Source organism: Hibiscus syriacus, unplaced genomic scaffold (assembly GCF_006381635.1).
Source record: "Hibiscus syriacus cultivar Baekdansim isolate YM2019G1 unplaced genomic scaffold, ASM638163v2 tig00113548_pilon, whole genome shotgun sequence".
In the NCBI taxonomy this organism is placed as follows: domain Eukaryota; kingdom Viridiplantae; phylum Streptophyta; class Magnoliopsida; order Malvales; family Malvaceae; genus Hibiscus; species Hibiscus syriacus.
Window position 1 is genome coordinate 441,866 of NW_024063465.1, and position 27,415 is coordinate 469,280.

The 27,415-nt window shown below is 36.0% G+C and overlaps 2 protein-coding genes and 1 pseudogene across 2 annotated transcripts; all 3 read right to left on the reverse strand.

Annotated features, from left to right (window-relative positions):
• Nucleotides 1-2,235: 2,235 nt before the first annotated feature.
• On the reverse strand, nt 2,236-6,721 carry LOC120186506 (protein TPX2-like). The gene is made up of 19 exons (XM_039190409.1): nt 6,567-6,721; nt 6,074-6,159; nt 5,827-5,964; nt 5,677-5,741; nt 5,294-5,573; nt 5,082-5,195; nt 4,885-4,992; nt 4,609-4,758; nt 4,436-4,498; nt 4,267-4,347; nt 4,019-4,174; nt 3,804-3,935; nt 3,637-3,714; nt 3,419-3,538; nt 3,166-3,332; nt 2,956-3,064; nt 2,815-2,874; nt 2,615-2,709; nt 2,236-2,536 (listed from the first exon to the last, which is right to left on the reverse strand). The coding sequence occupies exons 1-19, from the start codon at nt 6,718-6,720 to the stop codon at nt 2,413-2,415; spliced, it is 2,280 nt and encodes a 759-aa protein (XP_039046340.1). The 5' UTR covers nt 6,721; the 3' UTR covers nt 2,236-2,412.
• Nucleotides 6,722-7,912: 1,191 nt separating this feature from the next.
• On the reverse strand, nt 7,913-12,009 carry LOC120186505 (annotated as a pseudogene).
• Nucleotides 12,010-15,235: 3,226 nt separating this feature from the next.
• LOC120186528 (26S proteasome non-ATPase regulatory subunit 2 homolog A) lies at nt 15,236-21,274 on the reverse strand. Its single transcript, XM_039190424.1, has 24 exons — nt 21,191-21,274; nt 21,007-21,107; nt 20,758-20,878; nt 20,344-20,403; nt 20,157-20,224; nt 19,915-19,957; nt 19,764-19,829; nt 19,604-19,642; nt 19,432-19,514; nt 19,136-19,250; nt 18,924-18,998; nt 18,549-18,707; nt 18,106-18,318; nt 17,860-18,000; nt 17,669-17,773; nt 17,291-17,512; nt 17,025-17,138; nt 16,733-16,948; nt 16,390-16,449; nt 16,183-16,296; nt 16,010-16,095; nt 15,821-15,929; nt 15,545-15,723; nt 15,236-15,456 (listed from the first exon to the last, which is right to left on the reverse strand). The coding sequence occupies exons 1-24, from the start codon at nt 21,272-21,274 to the stop codon at nt 15,381-15,383; spliced, it is 2,649 nt and encodes an 882-aa protein (XP_039046355.1). The 3' UTR covers nt 15,236-15,380.
• Nucleotides 21,275-27,415: the final 6,141 nt, after the last annotated feature.

The window sequence follows — 27,415 nt, forward strand, 5'->3', positions numbered from 1 at the left end:
TACAAAAAATCCTCATTTGGAGACTCACCCATCAAAATCAGGTGTGCGATGAGATCGGTTCAAATTAATCAGAACAAAACTTTAAAACTCGAGATAACAAAAATACATACAATAATGATTTAATATTCATATAAAATGAAACAAGAGGCGAAGTTGAATTCAACTAGTGATTTTCTCTAGAAGGATTTAATTTGAATAAAAAAACTAAAATTTGGTACAATAATTTAGGCACTGTGTAAGTAATGGGTACGAAATTTTAGAAGGCGGAGAGATGTTTATCAAGCGAGTTAATTGCAATTTAATAAGTGTTTGACTTGTGTTCGATAAAATATTTTATTGTTTGACTGAATTTGTTTGCTCGTTAAGCTTATTAAAATTGTGCTCGACTCGTGCTCATTAAAAAAAATTGATGCTCAGCTCAACTCGTACTCGTTAAAAAAAATTGATGTTCGACTCGACTCGACTCGTTGTTTATTAAACTCGACTCGTTGCTCGTTAAACTCACTAAAAAATTACTTTATTTTTTAACTAAAAATAAATTTAATAATACCATATGAAGCTTAATATTAATATAAATTAACAAATTTAACAAAAAAAAATCAAAAGAGTGTATAAAGCACTCTCACAGTCTAAATTTTAAATTAACAATCCACAAATACACTAAACTAACATATTAGAACTAATGTAACAATCTACAAATTCACCAAACTAAATCCACAAAGTCACCAAACTAACATATTAAATCTACATTAACAATCTACAAATACATCAAACTAACATATTAAAAGTATTCTTAATCAATTAATAAGCTTAATCTTAAATAGTCTTATTTCATTCTTTCTCTTCACTCCATAGAGAGTTCGACACCAATCTCCACTACAAAAAAATATTTACACGTATATAGAGATAATGAAGTCCTATAAGACTCAATCACGCGGCTCTCAACACTAAATGTAGCCTCAAAATCTACAGTTACTATCGGAATTGCTAAGACATCAATAGCCAATCTTGACAAAATATAAAACTTCAAAGATTGATCCTTCCACCAACTTATAGGTTCAAAGTGGTCACCTTTATCTTTACTTATCCACTTATCCATCCTCAAGATACAAATAAAATAATTTTTCCCTTTATAAAATTATTAAATAATATAAAATAATTTTTCCTAGCACCCAACCCCATTGACCCGTGTCTCAGAACCGCCGCCGAAAGTCGGTTTTCGAGTGTTTTCTTTTTCCATTTTCTTCCATAAGTCATTGCCGTTTCTTTTTAAAATTCCTACCTTTCATGGATTACGACATTATTGAACATTAAATTAAACTATTTAAATAAAATAAGAAGAATGACGAGATAGGTAAACTAACCTGTCATCGCTGTCAAATTAGGGATAAAACTGAGATTCAATGCTTTGTGATTTCTAGATTTGAAATTTCAACGATGAAAGATAAGAAAAAGTGTGAGGAGGCGCAGGAGAGGGGTGAAGACTGAACTGAAGCGTTAATTAGGATTAAGGTTGGGTTGGGTTGGGCTAGGTTTGTTTTGTTTGTATTAAAAAATATGATCAATTAATAATATTTTATTATTTTTAAAAAAATTAATAGATTAGTTAATTTATATTTTTTAAAAATTAATTTATTATTTATTAATAAATTAATAATTATTATTTAGATTTATTTTTTTCAATGAAATAAATTTAAAGTAATTATTAAAAAATAATTTTGAAAAATTAAAGAATTACTCGCGAACTTATCGAGTCGAGTTAGACTTTATCCAATTATCAAATTTTGATTGAGTCGAGTTTAAACAATTCAACTCAACTCGTTAAACACCGCTAAGCTCCACCCGAGTGTTTGATGGCCTGAACGCATTAAACTGTGCGTTGCCACTTGGCGTTTAATAATATTAAATTCTAGAACCTTCATGATACAAAAATTTGGATTATTACTCTATCACACCTTGTAGATTTAATTGTTAAAATCTGATACTTATAAGAAGAATAAAATATCTTTTCATATTTAGATCAGTTTTATTGAGGTTAATACAAATTTAAACTAAAGATTCGAGTTTTTGATTTTTATAATTAAATCAAGTTATATCGAATTCAGATTCGAGCTTCGGATCTTATTTTTTCGCATTGGATCAAAATTTGGCCTCGGAAGAAATGATGAGATCTTGCATCATACAACACTGTGGTATGTTTATATCTAATCCAATTAGCAAATACAATGTCCACAATATGAGTTCAAAAATTGTACATGTTACACAAATGGAATCTGAAAAAAAAATGTCAGTTAATGGTAGCTGCCTTGAGTTGTTCCACAAAGGGGTTCAAAAGTTCTTGAACAACCCCTTCGGGTGGTGGCGGCAGCGCTGCCTGCCCGGGATGGTATTTCCAGAAACCGTAATCATGAATCACCTCATAAGAGTGGCCGGACTGGAAGTCGGAGCGTTGAGCGAACCGAACCTTTTCTTCCTTTCGATTCTTTGGAGAACTCGTAGACGTGGCGGTTTCGGTTTTGTTGTCTCCTTGGAAGACCTGACCAAATCCATACACCATCAAGACATGAACACATCACGGTTTACACTAACATCCCAAAGCATATTTTGTTCTTACTTTTGAGGGCAGAAAGGATGATCGAACTTGGGAAGAGGCCTAGCATGGGGAACCATTGTCCTTCTCAGTTGCTTCAATGCCTTCTCTTCCTCGATCTGGCAATGGAGTTCCATAACATTATGTTTTAACTCTCAACATCATGCTAAATCGAGAACTCGAATTGACAACACAAGTTTAGGACAAAGACTAGATGTGCATACCATTCTAGCAGCCTCACTCTCCTCTCTGTATCTCTTGTAAATCATTTCCTTCTCTTTAATCTGTTAGAACAAAAAACAAAATCATTAATTGAATGGAAATATAATACACTTCACAAGTGAGAGAGAAGGACTAGAATTTACTTTTTGATCGAATTCTGCTCTCTCCACTGCTCTATGATTGACATGGAGGTCAAATTCTTGCACTTGTGTTAGGGGCTTGCGAGCTTTTTCTGGAACTGGAATTGGATCCCTGCATAAGATTGCAAGAAAAGAGAAAGGATTGTTAGAGCATCAAGCTGACAACAACGACAAGGTATAAAATGATGCTTGCACTTGTGGATGAATAATTACTCTTTTAGAACCGGCTGAGCCTTGAAGACCCTCATCAGAGCTTCTTCTTTCTCCTTTCTCTTTCTTTCTTCCATCTCTCTTTTCATCTCCTCCTCGTGCCTCACCAGACTCTCCAATTGGAAGGGTTCTGGTTTTGTACATTGCTTCGGGTCGGGTTTCGGAGGAATCTGCATCAGAAAAAACACCACATTAAAACCATCAGTAACCCATGCTTGACTATAAACATTAAAATGAAAGCATTAAATTAACATACCACAGGGTAGTCAGTGGTGTATGGATATGGATTAGCCTTCGGGACTCTGATTCTTTCCTCTTCAAACTGCTTCTCTATAACTTCCATCACAAACTTCTGTTCTTTTTCAGCTCCTCTTTCCTGAAGTCAGAACATTTACGACTCGATAAAATACTGAACTCTACATATCTTTTCCTGGTCTTGTACCATTCATGAAGAACATAAGAAATTAAATGTACCTCTGTGTGGAGATGGAATGGATTGGGAATGGTTTTTCTTGGAATTGGATCATGGCCAGATTCTGAATTCAGAGAAAGCTGTAAAAGGAACAAACATGTTCTCTTAAAATTTATATACTCAAGAATCAGTTGTGTAATATAACTAGTTGGTGCATTTGTACAAGTACCTCGTCAAATAAATCAAAAACTGATGCTTGTGGTGGTATCCTCTCATGTGTTGCAAAATGGAACTCTTGAGGTATAGTCACCTGTTTTTTTGCATTACAGAAGATTCCCCATTCTCCTTTGCTCTCAAAAATCTACACAAGGCAACTAGAGTTACTTTCACAAGGGATGGTTACCATATTGTGTAATGCAGACATGACATGATGGAGAAGGGTACCTTTTTATTCAATGGTCTTGCTTTAAATTTAGGTGCTTTTTCAAGTTCCTCTTGCTCGAGTTCAATAGAACTTTTGACCTTTGTAGGCCTTGCCCTCAGAGAAGTTTGAAGCACAGGGGTTTTAGGTTCTGTGAGATGAGGTTTCCATTGATTATTCTGTTACAGGGAAAAAGATAGAGAAGGTAAGGCAAGCTATTCAAGGTTCCAAATGAAAAGTGAATCAAATATATGGCGGGTATTCCCCGAACCTGACGGGACACTTCTGTTGAAGCTACTGAAGAGGTCTCTGCATTCTTAGTTGCTCTAGCCATTGTCTCCAAATGAAATTCCTGAAACAGGGCAATTTTTTTAGTCTGATGCCAAGTTTTGTCTTCATTTCCATCTCATACCATCACTAATATACTTGGCCTAGTTTACCTGAAATTCCGGAGGCTTTGGAGTACTTTTTGGTATTGAGGGTAGTGGTGGAGCTTCAAAAATCTGCATCGAAGAGAAAATTGGACAACAAATTAAAGAATGGAGAAAAATCTTGATCAGTAAAGAACAGAGAGGGATCAGTTTGATACACATAAACCAGATATAAGCAATACCTTCTTGTTCAATGGTCTTGCTCTGAACTTCGGAATTTTAGCCATCATTTCTTCCTCTAGCTCTGCAGTGCTCTTCACTCTAACTGGGCGCATTCTCTGTGCTGTTTCGAATTCAGGCTCTTTAGGCCTTGTCAATTTCAGCGGTGGCATCTGGATAGTGACAGCATTATTATCCTGATTAGTTAGAAGGAATTTAGTGAAAGAATAAAGGAAACAAGGACGTGCTAGGAACCGAATCCTTGTTGGAGCCAAAATGAAGCGATTCTGTTTATTTACATTTGATGATGAACTGTGAGGGAGTGACAAATCTCTGGTAGATGATTGGAACTTTTTCATCATTTCTGCCATTGAAACAAGCGGTGCTGCTTGTTCTCGAACATAAATCTTCAAGGAAAGCACAAACGAAGTTTCAATATTGATTCACAATTGTTAGTGAAAATATGCAAGACGGAACTTAGCACAGAGAAACAAACCTTTCTATCCAATTTCCCAACAGTTTTAGCAGTAGAAGAGCTCATGTTGGAACTACCACCGGTAAGACCAAGCTTTGACTTGTGGAGCAAGTTATGGGGTTTCACATTTAGGATCTGAGGTGCAGGGGGAAGAAACAAATAGACAAACGTTCAGATAAAAGTTACAAATAATAGTAGATAACACATGCAAAGGGGAGGAAGCGTATAAGCACCTGTCTAGATCTTCCTTCATCTAGTTTCTGACGTTTAATGGCTTGGTTTTCTAGAGCCAGATTAGGAGTTCCAGCATTTCTGGTTTTCGGCTTCAACGCTGACGGGTTCCTTATCATACTAGCTATCTTTTTAGCTGTCTGATGCTTCTTATCGCTCACCAGTTTTTTCTGAGAAACCATCAATGGTTTAGGAGTGCAAGCTTCAGTTTCTACTTGCACAGAGGATTCGCTCTTCTCTTCATCACCGGGAACATTTAAATTCGTTTTTTCACTCAGGACACTGAAAATCCAATAGAAAGGAACCAAAGACATGACAATGAGAATCAAAGTATTCGTTAACTCAATTAATGTTGGAAACAAAGTTCAAACCCTTAAGAACAAACCTTCTATTTTCTTTAGCGCACATAGTCCCAATGTTTTCCTTGTCTTTATCATCACCATTAACAATCTGCAAAGCATTTAAATCATGTGAATACATGATGAAAACTAATCAATAACCAAAATGAATGAAAAACAAAAATTCCACTAATCACCTCAGTGACCATTTGATTGTATTCAACCATTGCCTCAGCTGGTTTAACTTCATCCTTTACTTTACCAGGCACTAGCTCGTCTTGAATCTTATCTTCTAAGTTACTGTTAGGAGCTGTTGCATCCGATGATTCCGAATTCTGCAACAATAATATATATATATATATATATTCATCATGATTGAAATGAGAGAAATTGCTGCATGACATAATGAAATTTGGCAAGGGTATATATTTAAGTAATTCGAACCTTCTGCATTTGATCTTCTTCACTAAAATTGCAGAGACTCTCCACATGAACGGATCTACTACCAGCCTTGATTCTATCCATAAAAGCTGCATTATGATTGAAAAAAGAATGAAATGAAAATCTCCACCTTGTTCCCTTATTAACAATGCAACAGTTATACTCTATTAAGTATAATTTTTAATATCATTGAAAACTAGCCTAATTCGGTTAAGCATAATTCATTTAACTAAATATCTTGAGAAAAAAGGTTATTTTTAAATTACATCACAATTAAAATTCAGATCTAAGCAACTAACTCGAGCCCTAGAATTCTCCAAATATTAATTCAGTTACAGACAATTAAAGATCAATCAAGTTAAAATCGAAAGTAACTAATACCTAAATCAAAACTCTGAAAAATCCAAAAAACAAATGAAGAACCACTGCTCAACGATACCGTAACAGAGATAAAGAATAATTCAAAAGAAAGAAATACGGGGGAGAGAGAACATACGAGAAGGAGCGTAGGTCAAGGCGGTTTCAAACCAGAGCTCGGCAGTGCGCGCTTCATCTTCGGACTCTCCTCTGATGAAATCAAAGAAACACGGCGCCGAGAATTCATATAACTCGTCGATCACCGTTGCCGTCGTAATGCTTGATCCGTCCATCAGGTTCGGGGAGGGGGTTAAAGGAATTTTTCTTCCGTCTCCGATTATGGAATTGTTGGGAATTTGTTATGGTAGTAATAAAAATTAAAGATGGGAGAGCGAGCAACGGTCGATTATTTTTTTATTTTTGAATTTTGGGGAAGGTGTTCTAACGGTCGGGTTCTGTGACCAATTTGGTTACATGTAAAATCTAATGAGGTGTGTTTCTAACGGCTACTTTCGCACGCTCCAAAGGCTGTAGTTTCATTTTCCTTTGGCAAAAATGCATCAGAGGTACCTGTACTTTCGGAATAAACCAATGTGGCCCTCGTATGATTTTTCTGTCTCAATGTGGCCCTTCAACTTAGAAAACAAATCTAATGTGGTCTTTTGACCAACATTTTCCATCGTGGATTGTTACGGTGCTGACGTGGTGGTCAACGATAGATTGTCATGTTTGAGTTACCAATTTAACTCATCTGTCATGTCATCCACCATATTATCAACCACCATAAATTGTCACGTCAGCATGAATCACCACATCATCATCATGAACTGACACGTCAGCACTGTAACGAATAACGACAAAAAACGTTGGTCAAATGGTCACATTGGATTTATTTTCTGAGTTAGAGGGTCACATTGAGAGAAAAAATAATACAATGGCCACATTAATTTTTTTAAAAGTACAAGGACCTATGATGATTTTTACCTTTTTCATTTTATTTATTTTTTATTTGATACACCGTGGGACTGAAAAGACATGCGTCTTTTTTAAGGAAATCGCCAAACTTCAAGTTAATTCAGATTTAAATTCTTTTAAATTACTTTTTAGATTGTTTTTTAAAATCCAATTTTTATTTTGAATTAATTTGAGATCTAAGGGTCCAAAGCATATAACCCGAAGAACGAGACGAGAAATAAATCTGACACTTTTTATGTTCGTGTTTAAATAAAATGTGTTTAAATGGTCAAATGCATATATTTTCATTCCAAGTAGAAGAACATACGTTTTTTGGTGTCTAAATGAAAGGAATTTACAACAAAAGAATGATTTGGAGTCTAATTTCTTTGCTTTTTAACAAAAAGTGTACATGCATAGTCACGGTTAACGGTGGTTGGTCTCGAGTTGTTTCCCAAGGGGGGGGGGGGTTCAAAAGTCCTTGAACAGCCCCACCAGTGACTGCCTGACTCAAATCACCTGAAACCGAAATCATCTCATAGGAGTGGCCGGACTGGAAGTTGGTGTGTCAGCGAACTGATCGTTTTCTTCCTTTCTATTCTTTCGAGAACTGGTAGATGTGGTGATTTCGGTTTAGTTGTTTCCTTGGAAGACCTGGCCAAATCATACACCATCAACACACGAATATACGAACGTCTCCGAGTGAATCATTAATGTATCAACTCAAACACACTAGTACTGCGATAGACGTACAAGAACACGGTACGATACACTAATTGCCAAGTAATTTTCTTACTTTTGAGGGCAGAAAGGATGATCAAACTTTGGAACAGGCCTAGCATGGGGAACCGTTGTCCTCCTTAGCTGCTTCAATTCTTTCTCTGCCTCAATCTGGCAATAGAGTTTTGGAACATCATGTTTTAATTCTCACAAGTCTAGGACAAAGAGGAAATGTGCATACCATTCGAGCAGCCTTGACGTCCTCTTTGTATCTCTTGTAAATCATTTCTTTCTCGTTAATCTGTAAAAAAAGATTCATTATAGGAGTGCTGATTGAATGGAAATCTTCCACGAGTGAGAAACTAAAATTTAATTTTTGATCGAATTCGGCTCTGTCAACTGCTCTATGATTGACTTGGAGGTCGAATTCTTGCACTTGTATTAGAGGCTTGCGAACTTTTTCAGGAACAAGAATGGGATCCCTGCATATAAGAAAGGTACGATTGCATCGTACTGACAACCGGATGTATTGTCCTCTTCAAGTGTCGTTACCAAAACCAAGATAAAAATTGGATGAATCTTACTCTTTTAGAACCGGCTGAGCCTTGAAGACCCTCATCTGAGATTCTTCTTTCTCCTTTTTCTTTCTTTCTTCCATCTCCTCTTCGTGACTCACCAGACTCTCCGATTGGAAGGGTTCTGGTTTCGTACACTGCTTTGGTTCGGGTTTCGGAGGGATCTAAGTAAGAAAAACATACGTTTAAACCCTCAGCAACACATGGTCAACTCATTAAAATGAAAGAACAAAGAATTTAACATACCACAGGATAGTCGGTGGTGTATGGATATGGGTTAGCTTTGGGGACCCTGGCTCTCTCCTCATCTAACTGCTTCTCTATAATCTCCATCATGAACTTCTGTTCTTTTCTAGAGCCTCTTTCCTGAAGATCATTCAAGACTCGATAAAATACTGAACTCTATATATATCTTTCCAGGTATTATACCATTAAAAAAGGAATTTTACCTCTGTGTGGAGATGGAATGGATTCGGAACGGTGTTTCTTGGAATGAGATCATGGCTAGATTCTTAATTCAGAGAAAGTTGTGAAAGGAACAAACATGTAAAGAGTGTTTCTCTCAAAATCCATTTGTATGATGACTAGCTGGTGCACTAGTATAATTACCTTATCAAATAAATCAAAAACTGCTACAGGTGGTGGTATCCTTTCATGTGTTGCAAAATGGAATTCTTCAGGTATAGTCAGCTGTTTCTTTGCATTACCGTAGCTTCCCAGTTCTCCTTTGCTCTAGAATATCTACACAAGGCAACAACTAGAGTTACTTTCTCATGTAAGGACGGTGGTTATCTGCTGCTGTATTATACAATGGAGAATAGAAATGTTGGAGAAAGTACCTTTTTATTCAATGGCCTTGCTTTAAATTTAGGTGCCTTTTCAAGTTCCTCCCGCTCAAGTTCAATAGAACTTTTGGCCTTTGGAGGCTTTGTCCTCAAAGATGTTTAAAGCACAGGGGATTTAGGTTCTGTGAGATGAGGTTTCCACTGATTATTCAGTTGCAGGGAAAAAGAGAGAAGTAAGTGAGCTATTCAAGGTTCCTAACGAAAATGAATCAAATATATGGGATATAGTTCTCTGAACCTGGCGAGACACTTCTGTTGAAGCTACTAAAGACATCTCCACATTCTTACTTGCTCTAGCCATTGTCTCCAAATGAAATTCCTGAAACAGGACAATTATTTTATTCTGATACTAAGAACAGTCTTCATTTTCATCCATACCACCACTCATATACTTAGCCTAGTTTACCTGAAATTCCGGAGGCTTTGAAGGTAGAGGTGAAGCTTAAAAAATCTGCACCAGAGATGAATATGAAAAACAAGTCAAAGAAAACTTACTGGAGAAAAATCTTAAGCAGTAAAGAACAAAGAAATATCAATTTGATACACATAAACCAGATGGTATAAGCATTAGACCTTCTTGTTCAACGGTCTCGCTTTGAACTTTGGAATTTTAGCCATCATTTCTTCCTCAAGCTCGGCAGTGCTCTTCACTGTAACTGGGCACACTCTCTGTGCCGTTTCAAATTCAGGTGCAGTAGGCCTTGTCAATTTGAGTGTTGGCAACTGTACAGTTGTAGCATTATCTCTATTAGTTGGAAGGAATTTGGTGAAAGAAAAAAGGAAACAAGGAGATGTTGGAGCCAAAATGATGTGATTCTGTTTATTTATATTTGACAAAGAACTGTGAGGAAGTGACAAATCTCTGGTACATGATTGGAATTTGTTCATCATTTCTGCCATTGAAATGAATGGTGCTGCTTGTTCTCGAACGTACACCTTCAAGGAAAAAACAAACCAAATTTCAATACTAGTTTACAATTTTTTTTTTGAAAGTAATACTAGTTAACAATTGTTTGTGAGAATATGGGATGGTGGAACTTATCACATTGAAAACAAACCTTTCTTTCTGATTTGCTAAAAGTTTTAGCTTCGGAGTTCAAGTTGGAACTCCCACCTGTAAGACCAAGTTTTGACTTGTGGGGCAATATGTGGGGCTTCACATTGAGAATCCGAGATTCAGAGAGGGAAAAAACAAAATTACAAAACTTAAAAGTTGCAAGAAGACAGTAGTTAAAACATGCAAAGGGGAAGGGAATATATAAGCACCTGTCTAGATCTTCCACCATCTAGTTTTTGACGTTTAACGGCTTGGTTTTCTAGACCCAACTTAGAAGTTCCAGCACTGCCGGTCTTTGGCTTCAACACTGACAGATTCCGTATATCACTGGCTATCTTTTTAGCTGTCTGATGCTTCTTGTCGCACGACAGTTTCTTCGGAGAATCCATCAATGGTTTAGGGGTGCAAGCTTCAGTTTGTACTTGCACAGTATATTTGCTTTTCTCTTCATCACAGGGAACATTTAAATGTGATTTTTCAGTTATGGAACTGAAAATTCAACGGAAAGGAACCAAAGACACGATAATGAGAATCAAAGTATCCATACAGAACTTGGTTAGTGTTGAATTTTATTTTTTCAGACACCCTATGAAACTAACCTTCCATTTTCTTGAGAACATACAGTCCCTATGTTCTCCTTATTTTTATCATCATTAGCAATCTGCATGAGAATACATGAAAACTAATCAATAACCAAAATGGATGAAAAACAAAAGGTCCACTAATAACCTAAGTAACAATCTGATTTATTTCAACCTTTGCCTCTGAGAGTTTAACTTCTTCCTTTACTTTATCAGGCACAAGCATGGCTTGGGGCTTATCTTCTGAATTACTGATAGAAGTAGTTGCATCCGATGATTCAGATGCCTGCAACAGTAAATATAAATATATATATATATATGATCGTGATTGAAATGAGAGAAGTTGCTTTATAAGATATTGAAAATTCAGTAAGGGCATGGGCATATATAAAAATAATATCATAGCACCAGCGGCTTAGTTAACTAGTAAAAGCATACAAGGTAATTTGTACCTTCTGCATTCGATCTTCTTCACTAAAAATGCAGACCCTCCACGTGAAAGGATCTACTAGCAGCCTTGATTCTATCCATAAAAGCTTCATTATGATAAAAAAGAAAAGCCAGAAGGAAATTAAAAATCTCCAGTTTTCTCCTCGATAAGAATGCAACAATGAGTGAAGGATGATTCGACTCTGTTAATTTAACGGTTAATACAGAGAAAGAAACACTAGTAAAGACTAATGAGAGAGAAAGAACATACGAGTAGGAGAGTAGCTTAAGGCGGTTTCGAACCAGAGCTCGGCATTACGCCTTTCTTCCTCCGATTCTCCTCTCATGAAATCGAAAAAGCACGGTGCCAGAACTCGAATGACTCGTCGATTGAGGCCGTTGTTGCCGTCGATTCATCCATCGGATTCCGAGACGGAAAGGCTTCTCACTGTGCTCGTGCAGTTGTTTGCGGGGAGGGATTGAAATTTGTAGAAAGTTCAGTGTCCGAATTTTGGAAATTTTGAAAATCTGTTACGGTCGTTAAATTTAGATAAATCGATTGGTTTTCTTTTTTGGCAATACAGAAATGACATCAAGGCTCAAACGAGCTGGGTACGATCGTTAGCCACTAGGGGTTCCACCTCTCTCGGGATCGCTCTATGCATGACAGCTCCAATTGGACAGCCTCTAGCCATGGCAGTCAGCTTATCCGCCACTTTGTTTGCTTCATGATAAATGTATATAACTTGACCTCCAGCCTATGTTGATAACTGTCGGGGATAAGAGATATAAATGCTCTACTATCATTTAATTGGACAGACCTATTGATGAAGTCAACAGCAATAACGTTGTCTGTTTCTACAACTATATTATTATTCTTGAAACTAAGGTCCCAAGCATGCAGGAGAACATCGTATATAGCCCATATTTCAGCATTCAAAGCCGAGCAAATACCAATGCTTCGTAAAAATCCAAAATTCCACTCCCTTGAGAGTCCCGAATAGCACCACTTACAGTAGCCATATTCTCTGGCCCTCCGACGGCCCGTCGGTGTCCGCCTTAACCCGGCCAGCAGTAGGACACCGCCAACAAGAAGCTTCCCTTCTGTATTGTCGATCCCTTTGGTAGGTTGCCTCAGATGCCACGATCTCATCCCGAAAACGAAGACTCTGAGCAATCAAGTCTTCATGCTTGTTGAAACCCGATTGAAATAGTACCATGCAACGTCGTTTTCAAATCTTCCAACAGAGGACAGCAAAAAGTTTCTCCCAGTGCATATCATTGATCGCAAGATCACCTAATCTCTTCAAATTTGTGAGGAACCATACTTCGGTGGGCATCGTCATGAAGTTTTGGAAATTTTCCGCCTTTATCAATCTTCTCCAAACATTTGAAGCGGCAGGACATCTCCGAAAAATGTGGACCATATCCTCCATCTCAATATGTGCAAAGAGTGCAGTGGCCATTCATGGTGAGGTGCCGACGCTGTCATTCTTCGTTCGTCATTAATCTACCATGTAAAGCTAGCCAAAGGATTGTTCTGATTCTTTGTGGGATCTTTAACTGCCAAACGACTCTCCACGGTTCAGTTGCTTCACTCTGCGTCGTTTGGGAGAGCACCACATACGCAGATTTCGTGGTGAACCCCTTAGAAGGATCCCAACGCCACCCGGGTTTGTCTTCACCAAGGTCTGGAACGGGTGGGTAAACAGCTGCGATCCTTTTGCACACAATTCGCTTGTAACAGCGTTCGAAATCCTATTCCAATCCCAACGGCTTGTATTTGTGACCATTGAGCAAACCGGAGTTGGTTGTGGATGGGAACCGAGCAAGCAGTGAGTGGCTAACGGCTAGGGGATGTCGAACCAATTGTCATACCAAAAGTCAGTCTCAAAGCCATTTCTAACATTCCAACTGATACTTTTTTGCATATCATCCCAGACACAGATTAGCCCTAGCCAAAGCCTTGAGCACCTCGGTCGTTTCAAAGTTACCGGAACTACACTATCCCATCGATATTTGTTCTTGATAACCTTGACCCACAGCTTGTCAACGTCTTCCACAAGTTGCATTCCTATTTTCATGAGGAACGCGTGACTTTGTCGGCCCATGTATTTAGTTTTATTAAGTTACTCGACTATTAAAAGTTATAAAATGATACTTCGACTATAAAATTTTATTTTGTTGAATCCCTCGACTATTAAAAGATACAAAATGGTCATTTAACTATTCATTCTATTTTTAACTCCTCTTTTTCTATTGAAAAATTGACAGTTGTTTAAATTGAATGTTAACATGATGACTGTAGATACAACAACTGTTTGAGATTTTAAGATCAAATTTTATCATATCACAATCAGTAGTTTAATATTCAGCTTAGAATATCATCAAATTATTAACAGAAAATGACAAGTTTGAAATATAAAAAATAGTCGAATGACCATTTAATAATTTTTAATAATCAATGAACTCAACAAACCAATACTCTATAATTGGATGATCATTTTATAACTTTTAATAATCAAGGGACTTAATAAAACAATATCTTATAATCGTGGACATGATTATTGTTCATTAGATAAGGGGTAAGACTTGGATAAAAAAAATTAGGAGTAAGTTTATATAAATTGATTTGGAGGTGACAAAGCAATTAGAAAAGTAGAAGATAAATAACGCATTTGACTATTCAACTTTCATTTTATTTCTATTTTAATTATTTAAATTTTTATATTTTATAACCCAATTATTAATTGTTTAATATCAACATCAAAAAATACGTTTAAGATTGTTTTCATTTATAAAATTAACTTAATATTTTATCCTTCATATGGTCAAGATCCTTCACCGTCATTCAACAGTCATTCACGATTATTTTAGAGGCTTTTTAATAAATCTACCAATAAAATTTAGGATAAATTACGCATTTAATACTTAAATTATAAATTTTAATATTTTTTAATACCTAAACTTTCAACCTTTTTAAAACCGTACCTAACATTTAGTTTTCATTTCATTTTTCTCCGATCCGACCCGACCCAAGAGTAATAATATAAATTTTTTAAATAAGATATGGATAATTGTTATAATACGATAATACCCTTTTTTTAATGAATTTTTTACTTAAATTTTTATTTTATATAGGATAGGGTCTAATCGAATTCATAGTCTGAAAATTTGAATCGAGTCGAATCAAAATCAGATTGAAGATATGTTTTTTCTTGGTCGAGTTAGATCGAACTTAAGTGGACGGTATATATATATATATTTTTGGAGAAAATCAACAGCCGGAAAAAAAAACGTCACAAAGAAAGGTCCTCAGCAAAACCCAAAGGCCGACCTCTAATTCCTTGCCTCGTCAACATGATTCATTGAATGAACCAGCAAAGAATAACAGAGCACACGATCGATCATAACACTAAATTTATCACACTAAAATTAAACCTCTAAGTTTACTTAAGAAACACATGATTTATTCCACTAAATCAATTAATAATAAATCCCTTCGGTTTAATATACCATCATCGATCATCAAACATCATAAATTTATTCTCATTGTTTAAATGCATAAACTTCAATAGTTGAAATTTCTTGTTCATTTTTAATTTATTTAACTGCTGGTTTCTACTGTTGAACCGTTTCCCAGGGTAGATTTTTTAATAATATGTGGATAAAACCATTGAGCTATACCCAAATCACCATTTTAGTCACCAAACTCTTAAAAGTTGGTACATAAAGCTCGAAACCAGTATAATCAAAAACCATAGAAGCAGCAACCAAATTCTAGCTTTTTTTTTAACTATCCTCCCTGTACTCTGGATTTTCTTTCAAAATAACGTGACCCTCCAGGATGGGTGAGAGGGGGATATACCTGCAAAAAGATGGGAGATCATTAGCCAAACCTGAGATCTCGGTTAAATCATGCAGCAGCATGCATACGACGAAGGGGGGCAACTTACTTTTCGGTAGCCAATTCTGCTCTATCACCAGCAGCAAGAAGAACCGGAGTGGAATGGGTTTGGAAGCCAGTGATAGTCTTGGGTCGACCAGCTTGCCCAACAACATCGACAGCTTGACCCACCCGGACGGGGACCGACAGAGGTTTGAGGTTTTCGTCGACAGTCATCAGCATCCTCGGCTGTAAAATATAGAAAACATTATTCGAAAATGAGAAAAACTGCATTGACAAACACACATACAGCGGAAAAGTAGCAAGACCAAAACCGACTACCGACCTGCATTGCCAAAACAATGAAGTAGAGAACGTAATGGTATTTCCCCAATACCATAGCTTTCATATCGAGACATGCATGCAGCATCGTAACCAAACCAGCAAGTGCAGTCCTGGAGTGGTCAAAGAGAAATTTTTGTAAGGTGAACCAAGATGGATAATTAAGTACATGATTTTGTTAAGCGCCACTTACGGTGAGAGTAAAAAGCGTTCAGAATGATACGGATTAAGGGTCAAAAGACCCTTCCCCAAATGTACTAAACCTTGAGCGATCCGCACCTGGACAAGCAAATGAACCTTAGTTGTCGCACAAAAAACATGGCATCATGAAAGAAACCATAAAGACTAGTACAAAGAAAAACATACACAAAATAGAAGGCTGGCATCCTTGTAGTAATAACTTGAAAGATTGCGAAGCATGCCAGCTATGCGAGCATTATTGGTTCCGGCACCTATTAAACCCAAGGAGATAACCGCAGCCTGTAGCATCCATACAAACAATTGAGTTAAGCTGATGGTAAAAACGACATAGAAAAAGAAGGGGGAAAATACCCTTTAATAGAATCCTCTTACCATAGCAACTTCTGAATCTGAATCATGACTCAGCCTGCTTAAAGTGTCCATCACATTAACCTGGATAATATGCACGTCAACCAATGAGATAACAAGAGAGATGAGAAGTATTGCAAGCCTAACTCTACAGCTTTCTTAACTAATATTTCTTGATCTTAAAAACTTTGGTTTAAGAACAGGGTCATTAATTTTAGTTGGCCTCTCAATTTTAGTCCACAATGACATATAGATCAATTGAATACCGTATAATTCATTTGCTATGATGAAAGCAAGTGGTGCCTTTAAGTCACCTTGAAAATGAGCAAACTATGTTGTTCAGCACTATTCTATGAGAATAATTTACCTTTGGGTTTGATATACAAAGAAGACCAAGAGCCAATGGAACTGCCCGTCGAATATTCTGCTCACCATACTGCAAAAGATGCTCTAGCGAACGAATTGACATGTCGAGACCCAGTTCTTCAGCCATTGCTACCATGGCGATTCCAAGCACAGCTGGACCCTGGTGGGTTTCGCCCTTTTCAAGATGCTGAGCACAATGACCCAGAAGGTTTTGGACCTGCATATGAAAAAGTTAAGCTAATATTAATGCCAATTCGAGTTTCCACAAGCATATTTATGAATCAAGAGCTTACCTTCAGAACATTCCCAGTTCCAGCATAAGCACAAGAAAGCAGTGTCATGTCACAGTATTTTCTTATTTTTTCATTAAACGTTTTTGAGACCTCTGCAGTGGCTTCCACGTTTTCCTGTTAGAGTGTTTGCAAAACAAGTTGGGATGAATAGATGCAAATTTGCATATATCAGACTACTCTTTCTCAGATTGAATTAAAAGATGCACAATCTAGGACCAAAAGAATATTTAATTAACCATAAGCTAAAAGCCCAAAATGTTTTGTACCTGCTTCCCCAAGTATAGAAGACCAAGAGCAAGAGGCAAAAACCGAGTGAGAGGCTCGCCCAATTCTGTCTCACTTCGGTCCATTAAAGCAAATATAATAGCCTGTGCAACCTCCTCGTTGCAGGACCCCACATATATAAAACCCAATGAAATAGCAGTAAATGCTATCACATCAAGGGGAGCTTTTGCATCATTAAGTATGGGAGTCAAGCTGCTACGGATCTGTAAATTAAAATTGGTAAATTTTCATTATAGCTAAACACTAAGTACTGAATTCAATAAAAAAATAGAAAATACCCAGCATTCATCACATAGAATATAATTGCAAATATCGTGAACTACAAGGTTCATTGACAGGAGAAAAAGAGAGATGTACACCTGCTCGTTTTGAGCACCAGCATATGCAATTCCCAAACCCATAATTGCACCAATTCGGACTGAAGAATCTTCTTTACTTATGTATTCACTCAATAGAGCCAGTGCCTGATAAAAGAAAATAAGACAAACATATGGTAAACATTATACACCGTGCCATGAACTAAGAGATGCAGAGGAGAAAAGAAGCTCACAGGATCGCAATCATTCTTAACACCACAGTTGACAATCCCAACTCCTAATAATGCTCCAGCAATCACATGGTTATCATTGCTATGGAAATACTTGTCAATCTGAGCAAGCCCAGAGTCGACATCCCACAATAGAATCATGCCCTGTTATGGGGAAGGCAAATATATATTTAAAATAGATTCCAAATAGAAACTGAATACCAGCTTATGAATACACACATTGGAGCAAAATTTAATAGGTAAACATACCAGGCTTGCTGCAGCACTGGTCTTCCCATGTTCTTTGTTTTTGAAAAGCCAATTTCCAGTCGAACCACCAATTGAAGAGTCTGCTGGTGCCGTCATTAGCTTATCCTGACCAAAACCTGCATTTACAAATGCATTGACGAATGTTGCAGCCAAGTTCTGTCTAGCTGAATCAACACTTGCACCAGCACTAGCACGGCCGTCAAGCAAGTGAGCCTGGCAAAACCCAAGCATGGAAGTCGTCAATTTCATGAAGAAAATTATCCAAAATAGGCAGTGCCAAAAAGAATCTCACTAAAAGCTGAGATAAATTCAAGCACAACACATCCAGTTAGGAAAGAACAAAAGTAAAATAGGGAGGGGGTCCCAGCCTCTGCCAGCCATTACATACAGCACCAGGTCATAACTACTACCTCAAAATGTTTAGCAAGTTTTGAAGTCCAAACCTTATAGATATCTTCTGGAGATTTAGGCTCCATAACCTCAATATCACGGGCAAGGGTGAGATAACTTTCACTTAATTTAGTATTGTTGATGATATCTTGTAAAGCCTCTCTGTCATCATCATCCGCAACCATCTCATCATCAAGCTCAAAAGTGATTCCCTGCAAAGAATAAATAAATAAGTAAAGCATAAAATGTCCCTATGTATCAAACGCATGCACATTCACTCCCATGCATACATGATTTGAAATCTAACAAGCCAATTTTGACCATGAAAAGTCAAGTGTACAGAATAAGGAGAAAAATATAAACCAAATAACATACTTGGCGACAAATTGTTACAGGAGCAATATAGCAAAGTAAGCCTGTGCACTTACATGTCGAGCAAGAATATAGCAAAATTGCATCTTCTTTAGCAGATTATCACAAGATGTAAACACCTGTCTCACATGCTGCAAAGCACACAATAAATTATTAGAAACAATAAAATACAAAAACCAATTCCATACCAACATCCCAAGAGGCCAAGACAGAGTTTCTCAGCAATGCAGCATGGCATGAAAGGAGAGAAACATAATATAAAACAAACCTGCAAGTTGTCAAGGGACAGTGCAATTTGAAGTGCACTTGCGAATTCCTCAAATTTCAGATATATCGTGTATGCAATATCCAAAACTAACATGTCATCCGGTCCAGGGAGGTATCTGCAAAAATATTGCAGCATAGAATGTCATCACAGGGAGGGCCAGAGAGCTCAAAATCCTTTGTCATGGGAACAATCATCAAACATTTTATAGTAAATTTTCGTTCAGCAATTTTATAGGTAAATTTTACAACATTATTATTTGTGATAAACAAGTAGTCCAAAGCTTTTAAACTCCATACCTAGCAGCACTGGTGAGGTATAGACAAGTTCTCTTGAAATTTGTTTTATCAACATGCTCAACTAAAAGATCAAGGTCCTCAACCTGCAGTTAGGCATAAGACACATGTTTCATGCTTGAGCAAGAGAAGGGAATTCAAAAAAGAAACAATGACAGAAAATGTCGTGGGGTACCTCCATCAGAAGATCAACAGCTTCAGGTTCAGCATTGTGCTGCATCAAAAGTACAGAAGTATTAGAAACAGGAAACCAATGCAATTTTTTAAAAGAAAATTTCTTCTGCAAAAAACCAAATGCGTGTTATGTTACATGTGACAAGGAGAGAGAGCTAAACCTTCATGTGAAAAGAAACAATTTGTTGTACAAGCTCCATTAGATCTTCAATTGGAGCCTCTTCACTCTACGCAGCAAAAGAAATACGATTCAAAACCAGATTGAACTCATAGAAACTATTATATGTCTAAAGATTCCTAAAGACTTATAACCTGCCGCTTGATATACTCTTGTGAAATTTCTCCGGCCAAGTTCCTGACAACAAATGATAAAGTGAGCGTCAACCTATAGTGGAACATGAAACTAACATACCAACCAATAAAAATTAAAGCAAAAGACCATAATCTAAAATTGTTCACAGTTTTGACCATATATAGCTAACAAAGAACTGGTGATAAAAAATTCCAGGGAAAAATGAGTAAATCAGTATATTATCAAGCTGGACAACACTCACCTCACATATTCGTGACCCCATGAACCAATGTCACCTTCTGAACCCAACAATCGGTACTTCAAACTCTCCTGTAGGATTGTCAAATAAAAACTAGAGCTCAAACTAAGCAGGGAATAAAGAAAAAAGAACAGATAATAGATATGTAATTCCACATTTAACAGTGTTCTAAAAAAAACTTGATAGCTACCCGCTCGCCCTCTGCAGACATTGTCAGAGCCAACACAGACAGGATATCAGACAGGTATTTCTGCAAACAAGTTAAAATAATTTAGTGATGCAGAATATATGGAGACAAAGGAAATATTAGACTTTAAGTAAACTGAAATTCCTATTTTTGAAAGTATGATAATTGTAATCTGAACTATGAAGGAATATAAGCATCTAAAGGCTTCTTCCTAAACCTAAATAATAAGCAATAATCAAGACAGCCCAAAAAAATTATATAAATTTCTATTTATCCAAAAACATGTATAAAAAAAACCAATTCACAGCACCCCTATAGAAAGCAATGCCTCCATCTAGATCATCCTTCCCAGCACTGCTTGGCCCAAATAGATTGCATTCATAAAAGATGTAATGGAAAAGAAAAAACAATAAATACCTTCAAATCAGAATCTGGCATTGTCTCGTAAAAAGCCTTTAGGGTTCCATAATGAGGACGGAGAAACTTCAATGGTTTCGGAACAGAAGTCATTGAGCTCGTTGAGGTGCGGATTTCATGCCTGCAAATGATGTCAAATCAAACCATATAAAGTAAGCTTCATTCAGTCATTACAAATAAACCTATCAATGGATACTCCCACTAACTGTAAAACCAATAAAGAAAGAAAAACTAATCAGATTCAGTCACCTCATGCTCTCGAGAGCCACTTTCTGGAGTCCGGGATCAGAATCTTGAACTCTCTCGACATATAACTCCAACTGTTGTTTCAAAGCCAAATCCTCCTCCGACTGCGTATTCCAGTTAAAAAAACACTAACTTAGAAAGAAAACGAAACTTTAAACAATAACTCAAATCCAGAACGGAGACTCACCAGATCCTCCTCCTCTTTCTTCTTTGGATCCTTGGCCGGAGCCTTCGGCTGGGAGGTGCCGGCGTCGTTTTTCGGATCCGACATCGTAAATTTAGGGTTGCTTTTCGGGTTATCGGGGAAAGGGCTTCGGAGAAAAGAACAGCAAATAATACGGGAGAATATATTTTACTATTATATATACCTTTTAAAATTTTAAATTAATTTCTCCCCAAGCAATCCAAGCTCTGTTTTTTAAACCGGTCCTTTTTCTTTTCACAAAAGCTGAAGGAGTACAGGTTATTCGGACCGGCCCCAACCGCACTTATGGGTTAAATGGTTTATCATTTTGAAGCCCGTTTAAAATATATGGATAGAAGCATTGGATCGATCTAGGCAACAAACTAGGCCCAAGAAAAAATCGGGTTTATTTTTCTGATGGTCCAATACTTATGGGTTAAATGAGTTATTTGAATTCGTCTCGGAAAAAAAATCAAATTCGAATTAACAATGAGAAATTTAAGTTGTTAAAGGAATCATTTTTGAATATACCAATGCTTGAATAGAGTAGAAAAGTTCGAGCTAGATCATATACGCCATTGAATTTTTTTGTCCTCCCGATTCTAAGGTTGAGTTCCGATTAATTTAGAATGATTTGCGTCAAACACCTGATTTTGATGGGTAAGTCTCCCAATAAGAATTTTTTGCATACACAATGAATCGAACTTGAAACCTGCTATTGAATTTTTTAGTGGAGAATTAAAATAAGTTCATGTTTAAAAAAAATGTATTCAAACTTAAACAAGTAAGCTCGAGACAATTCAAATTGTATCGTAAACTAAACTCAAATTTGAACAAGAAACTATGTTAATCTCTGTCTAAACTTTCAACATCAAATTTAAATCTTAGATTTTTATCAGTACAAGATAATTACAAGCTACTATTTATTCGAAAAATGTTCAATCATTTGATATTGAACATTTAAACACTCTTGTAAACGTCATGTTCGAACTCGAGATCTTTAAGAATAATAGTTATATCCTTAATCACTGAAATAACTTCATTCGTGTAATCAAAATTAAACTTATATATATCAATAATCAAATAAAATTAAAATTAACATAAAATATTAAAACAAAATGTAACATGCTCTGGAGTCCATGTTTGATGGTGTCAATGGTGAAAGGATAAATAAAAAAAATATGTAATCATAAAAAATGTCTCTAACGTTTGACTAAATATTTAATCAAACGTTAATAGTATTCTTTTAATATTGGGTAAACTACACGGGTGACCACCAAACTATGGTCATTAATCGATATTGCCACCGAATTATTTTTTGTCTCAATTCGACCACAAACTTTTTAATTGACTCAATCAGACCACTCTCCGTTAAAAAAAACGGAGAGTCCGACGTGGGCGTTAATTTGGTGACGTGTCCATTAATAAATTGGCATAATTATATAATTGGTCCTTAATATTTACATATTATAGCAATTTAGTCACTATTTTAATTTAATTAAATAATTTAACTATCTAATTAAAACATGACACGTGTCAATACATGATTGGAATGTTTAATTTATGAATTTTAAATTATTTAATTAATTGATTTTTTAACTAATCAGATGGTGACACGTGTCACCACCCTGATTGAAATGGAAAATTAAACAACAGAGTTGTGCCCAAGGAGTTTCAAACATGCATCCAAGGGGGAGAAAAGTCCCAAGCGCCCAAACCATTGGGCCAAAGCTCCCCAATGGTTCTAACTTACAACAATTTGTATTTAACTTGTACTGATAAACAAATTATTTAGTTAAATAAATTTCAGTTTGATTAATGGTTACAGAAAAAAAAATTCGGTTAATTTGATTCGGTTAATAATTTTCAAATAAATTTCGGTTCGATTAACGGTTAAGGAAAAAATAATTTATTTTATTCGGTTAATAATTTTCAAATAAATTTCGGTTCGATTAACGGTTAAAGAAAAAAAATATTTTATTCGGTTAATAATTTTGGGTGTGATTAACAGTCAAATAATTTCGGTTCGATTAATGGTTAAAGAAAAAAAATCGGTTAATAATTTTTAAATAAATTTCGGTTCGATTAACGGTCAAATAATTTCGGTTCGATTAATGTTAAAGAAAAAAATCGGTTACTAATTTTCAAATAAATTTCGGTTCAATTAACGGTCAAATAATTTCGGTTCGATTAATGTTAAAGAAAAAAATTTGTTAATAATTTTGAAATTAATTATTTTTTCCTTAACCGTTAATCGAACAAAAATTTATTTGAAAATTATTAACCGAATCGAATTAACCATTTTTTTCTGTAACCATTAATCGAACTGAAATTTATTTAAGCAAAAAATTTGATTAGAACCATTGGGGAGGTTTGGCCCAATGGTTTGGGCACTTGATTACTCTTCTCCCCCTTGGAAGCAGATTCGAAACTCTTTGGGCACAACTCAAATTGTTGTTTAATTTTCCATTTCAATCATGGTGGTAACACGTGTCACCACCTGATTGGTTAAAAAATCAATTAATTAAATAATTTAAAATTTATAAATAAAACCTTTCAATCATGTATTGATACGTGTCATGTTCTAATTGGATAGTTAAATTTATTTAATTAAATTAAAATAGTGACTAAATTGATAGAATATGTAAATATTAAGGGCCAATTATATAATTATGCCAATTTATTAACAGCCACGTCGGACTCTCCATTTTTTTAACGGAGAGTGGTCTGATTGAGTTAATTAAAAAGTTTGGTGGTAAGATCGCTTAATGACCATAGTTTGGTGGTAAGATCGCTTAATGACCATAGTTTGGTGGTCTCCCGCGTAGTTTACCCTTTAATATTATATAGTAAAAAATAAATAATTAGTAGATTAGAGTTCAAAAGAGTGAATATCGAAAGGTCAGCATCAGACATGTCAATTCGATACCCCAAAACGTTGGATTTTACGATACTTTCCATCCATGGATGGGTCCCCCTTGCCTTTTAGCCTTAAATCTCTCATAAACTTCATTTTAGCTAATATTTAATAGTTTAAATCTCTCATAATTAATTTATTTATATTTTTAATCAAAATATAGAGATTGCTATGAATGATTCTTTCGAATAGCGTATGTCGTAACCGTCTTTCGGTTGGGCCCCGGAATTGGGCTTCGACTTGGATTGATTGGGTTAGAGTCGCCACCGATTATTTAGTTAAAATAAATAGGTCAATCGGATACCTTATATCTTACCTGATCTGCGTCTTACCAAAGATATGTCGGATTCGGGAGTCGGTTACAGCTAAGGAAGGATTAGCACCCTTGAACTGCCCTTTCGGTACTATGTAATTTCCAGTTGTCTTTAATTAAGAAAGTTGTAAACTTAAATTAAAATGTAAAATGACGATCCAAATTACTTACCTTAGATCGCTTAAATTGTACCCTTAAAAGATCAAGACATATATTAGATAAGGAATGCAAATAAAACACCTAAGGTAAAATGGAAAACAAATAAGATGAGGAAAATATAGAATATAAAAAGAATATATATGATGGTAATAATAAAGATATAAACAATGGGAAAATAAGAAGATATATATAATAGTAATAAATAAATAAAAAACTAAAAAAACTAAAATAAATAAATAACTATAATCAAATATGTACATCTAAAATAAAAAGGAATAATGAAAATAAAATAATAAAAAATATAAAGTAGGATAAATGAAACGATAATGATGTTAAAAACACGAAAGCTACATATAAATATCAAATATATTTAAATAAAACAAATGAATAAAAATAAATATACAGATAATAATAAAAGGAAAAAAAATATATGTTTATATACGCTATCAGTAATACTTAAAATATAAAATTAACGATGGTTATGTATAGAGATAAATAAAAATAAATACTTACAGTAAAAAAATAAAAAATATAAAGATATACATATAATAAATAAAAGAAAAAAATATGTTTATATACGCTATCAATAATACTTAAAATAATAAAAATAACGATGATTATGTATACATATATATAAGTATAATAAAATAAAATAAAATTATACATAAAAATATATATATATATATATATAAATAAAGGAATAAAACGTAATAATAATGAAAATATAGTATAATAATGGTAGGGACTAAATTGAAACGAAATAAACTCAAGGGTCAATTTACAAGGTTTTTTGGGTTCAATACTCGATTCAGAGGACCGAATTAAGTGTTTTTGAAACTGGAGAACCAAAACGCGAATCTCTCGCTTCTTGAAAAAAGCACGCGGGTTCGAGGTTCATCGGGTCGGGCACGAGCTGGAACGGGTCTGATATGACTCAAACATATTCCTTTGTTTCATTTCTCTCCTCACAATCAGAATCTCTCTTCCCCTCTCTGAAGAACGCTCCCATGTTCTTCAGAAAATAAGAACACGGCCGGATTCTTCAAGAATCCAGAAACCGACGCCCTACGCCGCCTCGTCGCCGCCGTTGAACAGCGACGGCCGCCGTTCATCGGCGGCAAAAACCCGTTTTTTCCTCTGTTTTCCAAAGCTTTTTAAATCTAGTTTTCAAAAATCGAAATATTTTTTATAAAAAACGAGCCTCGGGGGCTAGATCTACAGAAGAAGATCCCGGCCAACCCCTCCGTTCATCGGCTAAAATGCTCTTTTGGGTTTCTTTCGAACCAAAGCTCAACAAAGACACCAGACAAGGAAGAAAATCACACAAAAGGTATGAACTTTTTACCTTTCTTTTCGAAATATTTGCACGAAACCCTCGAGAAAATCTGAATGCTTGGTATGTCTTGCTGGTAATTTTTGTTTGTAACTTTACTTGTATTCAGTACGAAAAAGAAAAAATCCCCCCTTTCCACTGGGTTCTGATTACATATTTATAGTATAAGAAAAAAAACTGTCCTTAGAGATTGAATCCGAGTAAGACTCGGTTTGGTTGTTTGGAATCCCACTAACACGCTGCTTTGCTTGGTGTCTCATGTGCTTACATTTGTTGGTGGTTATTTGGTGGCCGAGAGTCTTGCGCCGGAGAACTCGGATCCGTTGGAGAGAAGAAACGTGCAGCCATGGGGAGTTGAAGGAGAGAACGGCGCTAGGGTTTCTGGAAACCCTAGCCTATTGGTCACGTGCCTTGGGCTGCTGAGGCGTTGGATCTGGGTCACTTGTATTTGGGCCGTTTGTTATCATTTTATTTGTAAAGGGCCTGTGTAAAAAAAAAAAAGAATTTAAGTATGTATATTATGTAATGTGGTTAGAAATTATTATATGAAATAACATTATTTAAATCTGATGAAATTTAGTGTCTTCAGCTGCCCCTCTTTGCTCATTGTCGTGTAACGACAATAGAGCAAAGATTAGAAGACACGAATTTCGACCATATTGAATATCCTCTGTGGTTGAGGTCCAACGTTGAAACTGGTTTGTCACTCATGAAATGACATCCTCGTCGTGAAGTTGAACTGGTACTGTCTTGAGTCCAATATCCTTCGTTGTGAAGTTGAAATTGGGAAATTGTTTATTGACAACCAGCGGTCCCTTCGTCGTGAAGTTGAACTTGTGTTGTCTGGAGTCAAATATCCTTCGTTGTGACGTTGAAATTGGCTCTGAAATTGAGAAGTTGTTTGTTGACAACCAGCGGTCCCTTCGCCGTGAAGTTGAACTTGCGTTGTCTTGAGTCCAATATCCTTCGATGTGAAGTTGAAATTGGCTCTGAAATTGAGAAGTTGTTTGTTGACAACCAGCGGTCCCTTCGTCGTGAAGTTGAACTTGCGTTGTCTGGAGTCCAATATCCTTCGTTGTGAAGTTGAAATTGGCTCTGTATTTGAGAAATGTTTGTTGACAACCAGCGGTCCCTTCGTCGTGAAGTTGAACTTGCGTTGTCTGGAGTCCAATATCCTTCGTTGTGAAGTTGAAATTGGCTCTGAAATTGAGAAGTTGTTTATTGACAACCAGCGGTCCCTTCGTCGTGAAGTTGAACTTACGTTGTCTGGAGTCCAATATCCTTCGTTGTGAAGTTTGAATTGGCTCTGTATTTGAGAAATGTTTGTTGACAACCAGCGGTCCCTTCGTCGTGAAGTTGAACTTACGTTGTCTGGAGTCCAATATCCTTCGTTGTGAAGTTTGAAAATTCTGTATTTGAGAAATGTTTGTTGACAACCAGCGGTCCCTTCGTCGTGAAGTTGAACTTACGTTGTCTGGAGTCCAATATCCTTCGTTGTGAAGTTGA

Coding starts and splice junctions, on each gene's coding strand:
- LOC120186506 (XM_039190409.1), bottom strand. CDS start 6,720: ATGGACGGATCAAGCATTACGACGGCAACGGTGATCGACGAGTTATAT. Junction 6,160..6,566: donor CTTGACCTACGCTCCTTCTC/GTATGTTCTCTC, acceptor ATCATAATGCAG/CTTTTATGGATAGAATCAAG. Junction 3,065..3,165: donor GCTCAGCCGGTTCTAAAAGA/GTAATTATTCAT, acceptor AATCTTATGCAG/GGATCCAATTCCAGTTCCAG.
- LOC120186528 (XM_039190424.1), bottom strand. CDS start 21,274: ATGTCGGATCCGAAAAACGACGCCGGCACCTCCCAGCCGAAGGCTCCG. Junction 20,404..20,757: donor TGCCAGATTCTGATTTGAAG/GTATTTATTGTT, acceptor ACTTGTTTGCAG/AAATACCTGTCTGATATCCT. Junction 19,515..19,603: donor CTGTTGATCTTCTGATGGAG/GTACCCCACGAC, acceptor GCCTAACTGCAG/GTTGAGGACCTTGATCTTTT.